Source organism: Hibiscus syriacus, unplaced genomic scaffold (genome assembly GCF_006381635.1).
Source record: "Hibiscus syriacus cultivar Baekdansim isolate YM2019G1 unplaced genomic scaffold, ASM638163v2 tig00013565_pilon, whole genome shotgun sequence".
Taxonomy (NCBI): domain Eukaryota; kingdom Viridiplantae; phylum Streptophyta; class Magnoliopsida; order Malvales; family Malvaceae; genus Hibiscus; species Hibiscus syriacus.
The window spans coordinates 37,950-49,075 of NW_024062303.1; the positions used below are offsets into that span (position 1 = coordinate 37,950).

At 32.3% G+C, this 11,126-nt stretch overlaps 1 protein-coding gene across 1 annotated transcript; it reads right to left on the minus strand.

The window, feature by feature from the left end:
* Positions 1-1,356: 1,356 nt before the first annotated feature.
* Positions 1,357-2,857, minus strand: LOC120206251 (probable aquaporin PIP-type 7a). The gene is made up of 4 exons (XM_039205960.1): positions 2,412-2,857; positions 2,032-2,330; positions 1,814-1,954; positions 1,357-1,725 (listed from the first exon to the last, which is right to left on the minus strand). Exons 1-4 carry the CDS (start codon positions 2,743-2,745, stop codon positions 1,633-1,635), a joined length of 867 nt encoding a protein of 288 aa, XP_039061891.1. The 5' UTR covers positions 2,746-2,857; the 3' UTR covers positions 1,357-1,632.
* Positions 2,858-11,126: the final 8,269 nt, after the last annotated feature.

Sequence of the window (11,126 nt, forward strand, 5' to 3'; positions counted from 1 at the left end):
GTATTCTCGATCGTTATTATTTTAAGTCTTCTAGGTATGATTGTTTTAAGTAATTACGTGAGATGGGTCATACAAGACGAGAAACTATATCTATTGTTTGAAGAGTTATCGTAGGGACAAGCGTCCACCGACGAGACTACATCATCCCTCGACTAATCGGAGAAGAGTAAACTTTTTCACTTGGTCTTCAACAACACCATTTGGAACAACACATCGTACACAATCGATGGCATCGATGCATCATTCACCATATTATGTTTTATTAATATCGAATTTGCCCTTAGATTATTATACACATGTAATGTGAGGACAATATTGGTTTAATGTGCTTTGTATTTGACGGGTGCTACTCATCCACCGTAGTCAATCCAATTAATCGAACCGATGATGCCACTTTTTTCTATTTTTTTTCTAGTTCTCATTAAGTTGATGGATTGTTGATGATGCACCTTCACGTTCTTTATTCTACATAGGTTATCATTGACGCTGGCATAGGTTATCATTGACGTTGGCGGCACACGTTGATGTCGATGATATTGGACATAATACCAGCCAAGATGATGAAAATTATAACGACGACATTCATATTGATGATTGATTAATAAGAAAAAATCTCATGCGAAACAGATGATCACTGTACTATAAAACTTATTTACAAAAATCTCATCGTTTGAAAAATATATTTTTTATTTTAATTATTTATCAATATTCTTATTTTGTATTTATGGTAAAAAATTTATTATAATTAAAAATATTTAACTTTTTTAAATTTATCTCGTATTTTATTTGTTTAATATTTGTTAGAGATGTTTTTTATGAAAATCGTCTTTTATTTCTGATAATATTACTGACTGGACAATCCTCATTTGATGAAGACGTATTTTATGAAAAATGTCTTGGAAAAACACTTATGAGAAACACATTATGTGTATGTAATAATAAAATATTAGTTCAAGAATTAATAAATAAACACTCCTTCTATCCTAATTTGTGTTATATTGATTATGTACATAATTTTAGGAGATATAAGGAAAATGACAAAATTATTCTTAAAAAATGGTTGATAGATTTAACTAATTTGTTTTGATAGATATAAAACAAAGAAACATTTAAAGGTAAAAAAAGATTTTTTTTTTTACTTTTTAACCTAACATTTTGAATAAGATAATTTAAAAAACCGACATAGAAAGTATTAATTTAAGTATTAAATTTTTAGGTCGATATTTGGATAAGAAAAACCGACCAAGTTGGTATTATTTTAATGCAAAGAGCCGCTTTCGTCGTCTCAATTATTATCCTACATGTATCACGCGTCATTGCAGCAAATATAATAGAACAAAAACACACATCAAACCATGGAAGTAGGTTTTGGGTCGGCGTTATTATGAAAATGACATTTCACAAACCACATTCATACAAATTACAATGCCAGCTTTGAGATGAGTCCAATTTGCCATCAGCACCCAGCCTTTTCTTATGCTTTAAAAAAACCAAAGCAGGTAAAAAGGATACAACAAAGGCTACCCCATATATTACAATATTCTTACACAAATACAAAAGAGCATACAAACAAACTGAAAGGATCGATGTGGATTTTTTTTGTTGAGAGAATAATCATGGCCGTTGATGGGATCATTTTGATTTGAATGGAATGGCTCTGATCACTACTACATGGTAGAGTGCTGCTAGTGCTGCTCCAATCATTGGACCAACCCAGAAGATCCACTGCAATGAAACCAAAGTAGGTAAGTATCATACTGACATTCATGGTTAGAACGGAAAAAGAGTGAAAATGGTGAAGGAATCGACTCACATGGTCATCCCAGCCCTTGTCCTTGTTGAAGATGATGGCTGCACCAAGGCTACGAGCCGGGTTGATACCGGTTCCGGTGATTGGGATGGTGGCTAAGTGCACCAAGAACACTGCGAATCCAATTGGCAAGGGTGCCAAAATCTAGAAGGCAACACCAGTTTAAAGTTAAACCCTTTACAATTCTAACAAAAATATCATCTGATGAAATTTGAACTTACAGGGACGTGAGAGTCTCTGGCACTGCGCTTGGCATCAGTGGCGGAGAAGACGGTGTAAACAAGAACAAAGGTGCCCACAATTTCAGCACCAAGACCATCTCCCTTGGTGTAGCCATGAGCCACCGAGTTAGCTCCGCCGCCCAAAGTACCGTACCTTGTCTTCCCCATGAACCCTTTAACCACACCAGCACCACATATGGCTCCCAAGCACTGCATCACCATGTAGAAAATCGCTCTTGTCAAGGACAATTTCCTTCCCAAGAACAACCCAAATGTCACCGCCGGATTGATATGGCCACCTATCCATCACCATAATTTCATCAATAATTCAATCGTACATGTCTATGTAGCAAAGTTTTGTAAAGGATATGTATGTTTACCTGAAATACCCGCAGTGCAGTAAACAAGAGCAAAGATCATACCACCAAAGGCCCAAGCTATCCCTTGGATCCCAACAGTTGAGCACTTTGTGGGTTCCTTAACGACTCCCATAACAGTCAACACCGAGATATATAAGAAAAGGAAAGTAGCAACGAACTCAGCTATCCCAGCTCGGTAAAAAGACCACGAGGTCAACTCACTGGGCTCAAACAACGGTGCAGGTGGTGGCTCAGTGTAGTCCTTGTCGTCTTGGGACTGAGCCGCCGTCCCAATAGGTTGTCTCTCGGAGAACTTGTTGGCTCCCAGTCTAACATCTTCTTCTTTTCCCTCCATCCTTCTAGTTCTGCTCTTTACAACTGACTCCGGAAAAACTATGAAACCAAACTCTATGCTTTTGGTGAGTTAATGGGGTGGTTTTTTATATACCAAGTTGGCTGAGAGAATGGTGGGGATAAAGCTTGGGATAAATGAATAAATTTAATGTCTTGGGATATTAAATATACAATGAAATTATGACGACTGATCAATCGTTTTCTGGCATTTTCTCTTTGGGGTTTAGTAAGAGAAAGACACGAATGCACCGTTGGAATGTTTATTTCTTTGTGGACGACGATGGTGGGGTGGCTGGTGAGAGTGAGGGTCCTTAGCTGGCTTAATTTTGGCCACAGATATGTGACCTGACGATTATCAACAACCGCCCCCGTCGCCACACGTAACATTCATGATTTACTCTAAGTGAAAAATTGGAGCTAGTTCCAGGAATTCGGCTGTGTTGAAAAACTGAATCATGTTTAGCTCGTGGGGCGGTTGAACTAGAGCCAGAATCCCAACTAGGATATCGTTCTCTTAAAATTTTAAATTTTCATCTATTTTAATTATTTTTATTTATAATTTATTTGTTAAAATATTATAAATATATTCTCTAATATATTAAAATTTTATTTTTATTTAAATTTAATATAATTTAAATTTTATCTAAACACACATATTTTTATGCATAAGACTAATACATAATTTATTTCTAATGATATTGTTCAGGCTGAATTTCTCAAATAATGCAGTTGAAAAAAAATTGTTCGAATAGGGCACTCTCGAAATTATTTCGTGAAATAGAGTGAATGCTACAGTAAATCCGAAGACGCATTGAAGTCCAAGCGACTTATACATAAATTTGGGGGAGACGCATGGAATGCAATGCGTCTCCCATATTTTTTCACCAATTTCATTCCTATGTAAATGTACAAAGGGTAAATTACACAATTAATCATTAACTTTATTCTCTCTCCAAATTAATTAAATACATCTGCACTGTTTTGGACAACAATTTCAATTAGAAATTATGTAAGCACGATGTTGGTTTCTTTATTACACAAATTCAATGCTAGAGCTGATGGATGAAATTGACTTCCATATAACAACTTGAACAATGGTCGATGAGTGATCAAAATAGGAGTAAAACAAAAGTTGAGTGATTAAATTAAAAAAATTAAAAGTATAGTGAGTGAATTTGGAGAGAGAGTAAAGTTGAATGATTAATTATGTAATTAAGGCTAAAAAATATGTCTCCCACATTTTTAAAGGGTAAATTACACAATTAATCATTCAACTTTATTTTCTCTCTAAATTCACTCACTATACTTTTAATTTTTTCAATTTAATCACTCAACTTGTGTACTAAAGGGTAATTTTTTTCACTTTTTCATAAATGTACAAGGGGTAATTTTTTTTTAGTCCAAGCATTGAATTCGTGTACTAAAGAAACAAACATCGTGCTTACATAATTTCTAATTGAAATTGTTGTCTAAAATAGTATCACTATGATAATATCTCATGTATTTTAAATAAAAATAGTTTTATAATTAAATTAATGTCAAATATATTTGTAATACCAATTTAAATTGAATATTTAGTAGATATAAAGTTTATATATATATTTACACGACTAACATAAAAATATGAATGATTAATTGTGTAATTTACCCTTTGTACATTTACATAGTGAAAAAAATATGAGAGACGCATTGCACTCCATGCGTCTCCCCCAATAAGTCGCTTGGACTCCAATACATCTTCGGATTTACTGTAGCATTACTCTATTTCACGAAATAATTTCAAAAGTGTCCTATTCGAACAAATTTTTTTTAACTGCATTATTTGAGAAATTTAATAAATTACATTGTTTAGTACATTAAATTTTACATGATCCAATGATTTCTCCCGAAGTGCAAAGAAATGTAGAAAAATTGACAATCTGTAATCCAGGGAGATCGTCTTGGGAAGATAACGACGAACTAATTGGAATATTATTATATTTAAAGCCGATAACCTAATCTCATATATTTAAATAATATATGTCATTGAAACAACATGTAAAGGGATAACATAAAATAATGGCATCCAATCTCTCTCTCTCTCTCTCACACACACACACACACTATATATATATATATATGTATGCTGGCAAAACCTTTTGGCTAGAGACATTTTTGTGTATCATATATTTTAATATATAAATCGATTTTATATTTATTAAATAAAATAAAATTATTATTTAATCAATTCAATTTATTTGTTAAATAAATGTTATTCGAATATGAGGGTTGTAATTTTCTTTTTTTGGTTTTTTTGGGTGCTCCTTTGCATTGAACGGCCTCCAATATGAGTTAGTGTTACTAAAAAAGTTGTGGGTCAGGTTGAAACTCAAGGTACTCCCATCTGTTGTTCAACTTCTTATGGTTGTCTTAAGTTGGGGGTTCAAATTCTTGGAAAAAGTTGTATGTTTATGTTGTATCTATATATAGTGAAGAACGTATAGTTTTATATTAAAGATGTATTTTTTAAAATTTTAAGTAAGATGAATTTATAAAATTACAGGAAAATAAAATATTTTTTTAATAAAAATATAAAATATATGATAATTTAATATTTTTAAAGAGAACAATTGTCCAGTTTCTCTCTTCCATATATCCCTACATATATGATAGCTGGTAATTATATAAAAATAAAAATTTAAAGATAATATAATATAATTAAATTACAATGATTAAAAATATCAATTTAAATAATACGCCGATAATTAATGATGGAAATGTGTAAAATTTATTTTAGTTATTTTGGGTGGCTAAGTGTTGTTCGTTCAATGATACCTAAGATCATATTACATAATGTAGCATTGTTTAAACGATAGGATAAGATTAAATATCAAACCCTAACCGCCCACTGAATTAAGACCACAGTTCGTTTTGTTGGTATGTCAAAATCATATGGCCTCACAAAAATGGCTGCTGCTGACCTAAAACTCCTAATTTCTTTTGTTTTTCTTCATCACAAATAAAAAAAATAGATGCTCAAGTCGTTTTCATTTCAATAAATAAAGTCTTTTGAGAGTAGGAAAGGTTGGAAGCTTCTACCAGCCCATATGTGTTAAGATTAGGATGGGCATGAGATTTAGATTAGATCAATTTTGATTAAATTTAATTTAGTTTAATTTTTTTTAGAAAAATCTGGTACGAATCATTATACAGATCTAAGATAAAAAAAAATATATATCAAATCCGATCCAACCTAATATACTTTACTATAAAAGACTATGTTTATTTTTTAATTCTCATTTTTGTTCTTCACACTCTCATCACACAAAATCTCTCATCTCTCTCTACTCCAAGTTTTTAAATTTGTAAAAGTTTCATCGACTACAGCACTAGTTGCCTTCATCAAAATTGCCTCAATGTCTATAAATATAAGCCAAAATCATTCATCTCATTTGTTTTTGGTCTTAACTTTGAATTTTTTAAACAACCCCTTCCAAGCCTCCTAATTTCGAAAATGTTTCTAAAAAAATTACCTCCATGTCTATACAGATAAGCCAAAATTGTTCATCTCATTTGTTTTCTGTCTTCGTCCTCTATTATCATATCAGATTAAAATAAATCTATATTTTCTCCTCACAAATAAGAGTTTTCACCGTTGGGGTCATCGAAAACATCTCTCCGTTGTAAAAAAAAACTAACGTACCTAAAAGATGAGTATCATATTTTTTTCATTTTTATCTCCGGTGTTCTTTATTTTTTATTTCCTTTTAACTCTCTTTCTGCCAAGATTTTTGTGTGTCTATATGAGACATGCATCATGAGACTCACATCAAAGGAAGAGGGACTAACTTCTCCAAATGATTCACGCATCCAAGCCTTGAAAAAGAGGATCATAACAGTAGAAAAATTGTGGTGACTTTTTAAATGGTATCCAGATGTTATTTGATCAATATGTCTTCAGGAGATACGACCGGATGTCTCTTAGCTTTCCAACGGTACCTGAAACACATCAATCCAATGTCGGTAACTCAAGATACATTCATTTTAGTGAAGACAACACATGCAGAAATTTTATACGAGATTAATACGGGATTTTGTAAATATTACGAATTTTGAATATTTTATGATTATTTGTAATAAAATTTAATATAGGAAGTTGCATTATAGTTTAAGACTAAACTTATTGTTTTATTAGAAATTAGAATCAAATATTATCTCTAGTTATTATTATTATTTTATTCATTGGTTACTTAGGACTTTGGAACTCTTCTCCTATGTAAAAGAGACTCCATTCACCATTGTAAAAGCAGATTTCTTTGGATTAATAATATAATGTGAGAATTTTTTTGCAAGTGTTGATTGACTTGTGCCTTCGAAGCATTCTTCATCATAAAGTTATTCATGAGAGAGATCTTCACACTCCAGTTTGCCTTCTCATTGTGATTAGATGGGTTGGTTATCAAGTTTGCCTAGTCAATTGCGACTAAAAGGAATCGTAGGAAAACTATCTATCAATTACCATCATCATCATCATCATTGTTGTCGTCAAATCACCATTATCGCTCATCACCACCAAAACCCTAATTTTGTCTAAGTATTTCTATCTTTAATCATTCATCGTCTTTGTTTATCTTCTTTATCTTTCATTTATCTTCATTTTCTTAATATTAATCTTGTGTTCCTATCTTAATTTTCTAGCAACTTTATTCCTCATTTAAAACCCTAAATTGCGATAACAATTTAATCCATCTTCCGTCTCATCCTTTGATTGAGTCTAGACCTATATACTTGATTCTTCAACTATGAACAACGTTTATCACTCCGCTTCCATTTCCTATCTATATAATCTAAACTCTTGTTTAAGTGAATTTAGTGTTTTGAGTGATGTGGGGTCACTAAGATTGAGGTAAATTTTTACTATAAGATTTTGGGTTAAGGGGTGAATAAGAATGTCAAGACATTCCTTTTAAAAAAGCTGGTCAATTAAAAATCGAATTTTGTACAAATATTTGTCTAGAATAATTTGGGATTCGAGTTTAAAAAAACAATAAAAGCGATTCATGGAGTCGCCACTAATGTTTGATTAAGGTGTGATTGGGCACCCAAAAACATATTTGTTATTTTAATAAAATATTAATTTTAATTAAAACAACAATTTTACGGTCTGCGTTACCAAAAATTTGAGTTCGGGAGTCGGTTACGCATAGAGAATGATTAGCACACCCACAGCGCCCTAAAACGGTACCTAATTAATTAACTAGTTGCACTTGCAATAAAACTTATAAACTCGAATGTAATTTAATTTATGACCCCTTTTAAACATATACAAAGTAAGGAGAAACTTAAATGCATACATCAAACGAATACACTCAATGAATTATTTTACCAACATTTAATGAGAATAAATATGTTCAATTATTTAAAGACATCGAGACCAGACCTTAGATTCAATCTAACAATCGTTTCTCGATAAATTTAATTAAGAGAACATGATCTCTTATTCGCAAGTTTTAATTAAAATCACATTTTAGAGTTTCGCTTGATAAAATACCCTTTTATTTTAAAATCATTGAAAATGACCTTCTTATAACCTAAGACAATCATTTCACAACAATTCTAAAATAAAAGGGTATCACCCTTAGTCAAACAATTTTAATAGAGTCGAATAATGCTTATGAGGATGTTATACATATTATGTAAAAATGATTTTCACACACTTACACGATACACGATACACACATTAAATAACCACAAAGGACTAAAAAAATGTACATAGCAGGCCTCAATAACATAATTATAGAAATTAACAAAAGGTAATAAATATGTGATTAAATAAAAAAAACCCTAAAATGAGATATCTAAATACAAAAGTAAAGCATGGTCCGAAGCATGAATATCATGGAATATAGGCACTACATACGGAATAAAAAGAAAGTAGAAATAAACAAGCTTTCAGGACTAAAAAAATATTCAAAACTTAAAGCATTACAACTGAGAATTTCCAATGACTAAAACAAAAGTTTACAAAACCATAAAGGCCAGAAAAGAGGTTATCCCATGCGCAAGGGTTCAAAAACCCTAGCCCAGAAATGACGCCATTTTGACCAAGACTTAAATACCCATTTTATGATTTCCAAAAACCCTAACCTCTCATTTTTTTTCAACTCCACCGCTCAACCCCCATCTACTATTCTCTTCTTCGACGAGAGGGCAAAGCCTTCTCTGGCCCCGACAAGGGGTCGATGGTTCTCTCTAGGCCCCCTAAATTTCCCTTTTCAACCCCTAAACAAAACTGAGCATCAAATCAATGAAACACTAACCCTAAATCTAGGTATTTCAAAAACAATACCTTCGATTCTTGAAGGGTTTAGCTCTGGCGAAGCGAGGATAACAGATCTCTAGCGAAGGTCGTGCAAGCTAAGTCATCTCTTCTTTTTGTTTGTGATCTCCCCTTTTTTCTTTGAATCCCTTTTTTTTCCTTTTTTCATTTTTTTAAATTGATTCCCCATATATACCCTATTATAAGTTTTAAGAAAACACTAATCTCATTTCTCTCTTCCCCTTTTTTTGGTGTCGTTCTCCTCTCTCTTTTTTTAAACAGATAGAGTACCAAAAACTTTCTCCAGTCACCTCATCTTCGACCACGACGAGGGACTGACGGTTTCTTCTTTTGCCTCCTAATCCCCTCTCTTCGGACCCCTAAGCAAACCAACACCCCAAACTTTTGACTCAACCACTTTCTCCCTCAAATATTCAAAACCCAACAATGAAATGGACTACCTTTGGTGTCTTAGGGATCTTACGACTCTGACGAAGCAAGAGTGCTCGACTCTAAGTGGTAAAGATTCATTCTTTATATTTTTTTCATTTTTTTAATATTCTTCCTCTTTCTCCCTTTTTTTTGATTTGGTTTGAACTCAACCCCCTTGATTGCATGTCTGTCTATTTATATAAAAGTCTTGTTTGGTGAGGGTTTTTGTGAACAAAAGGCAGAAGGATGATGTTTTCATGGTGGGGGTGGGTTCGGTTGGTAGAGAAATCTTGGATTAAGTTGCATGGTTGGTTCGTTTTGATATATTTTTTTTTGGATTTGATTTGATTTGATGATTTTTGAACAGGGAATTTGTTGACATAGCCGACGACAGTGATTGCGAGACGTAAGATGCGACAACAAGGATCTTTGTCGGCGGTGGCGGTTGGAGCTAATGAAAACTCTAGGGTTTCAAAACAAGCCCCAAAACACTTGGGCTAGGGTATTTTAGGTTGGGCTTGATGGGCTTGTATCTTGTAATCTTGGGTCATTTGTATTGGGCTTGATGTATTTTGGCTTGGGCCTACAAAAATAAATAAATAATAATAATAATAATAACCCTGAAAAATAAGTGTCTACAACTATCCCCTTGTGTTCATTCTTGTGTTAACAATAATATGACAAAAATAAAAAGAAAACATGTTTTTGTCTGGTTCCATCTTGATGTTGCCTCAACTGAGATTAAAAACGATCTTTATCTCAAGGAAAATAGAAATTTGTTTTGAGTGAAGCAATCTCAGAGTTCGTGTTTCAAAGGAAAGATTGTCCCAAGTGAGACCAAATTTGTTTTAAGAAAAACAATATCAAGGTTTGAGTTTCGAAGGAAACAATCTCAAGTGAGACAAAATTTGTTTTAAGAAAAACAATCTCAAGAGAGATAAAATCTTAAGTGAAATGATTTTGAAGTTTGATTTCGAAGGAAACTATCTCAAGCGAGATAATGTTGATCCAACTACTTACTTAATGGAATCGAGCAGAATGAAATTCTATTTCAAGGAAAACAATACCAGATGAGATAAAGTTTTGTTTCAAGTGAAAATAATAAATGAGAAACTTTGAAAATCATTTTCTCATTTTTTTTTCAAAATATCATATAGAAATATCATAATGATCAGGAAGCACACCCCTTTTGAATTATGACTCTTTTGTAGATTTGGATTCTTCATTATTGAGGTTATGTTACTTCAAACTCAATATCATTCATCTTTTGATCTTTTCTCTTTGAGGGTTTTGTCACCAATCCTTTGTTTTTTTTAAAAAAAAAATATGTAAAATGTTTATCTTGAAAATGCAGTGTATTTATTATGTATCTTAATAATGCTCTCATGAATGTGGTAATGCAATTCATTTGTATCCTTACTCCTTGGGGAGTGCCATCATGAAAAAAGAATAAATTTTTGGAAATACCCTCGTGAGAAGATAAATGTCTTTAAGAAAGACAAAATTGGGATTTTCAAATAAACGACCCTAAATAAACAAAGTTAATTTCTAGAGAAACAACCTTATGAAAGATAATGCTGAGATTTCTAGGAAAACGATCTTAAGAAAGATTAAATTGAGGTTTCTAGAGAAACGAGCATGAGAATAACTAG

Coding starts and splice junctions, on each gene's coding strand:
- LOC120206251 (XM_039205960.1), bottom strand. CDS start 2,745: ATGGAGGGAAAAGAAGAAGATGTTAGACTGGGAGCCAACAAGTTCTCC. Junction 2,331..2,411: donor CTGCACTGCGGGTATTTCAG/GTAAACATACAT, acceptor GGTGATGGATAG/GTGGCCATATCAATCCGGCG. Junction 1,726..1,813: donor ACAAGGGCTGGGATGACCAT/GTGAGTCGATTC, acceptor GTTTCATTGCAG/TGGATCTTCTGGGTTGGTCC.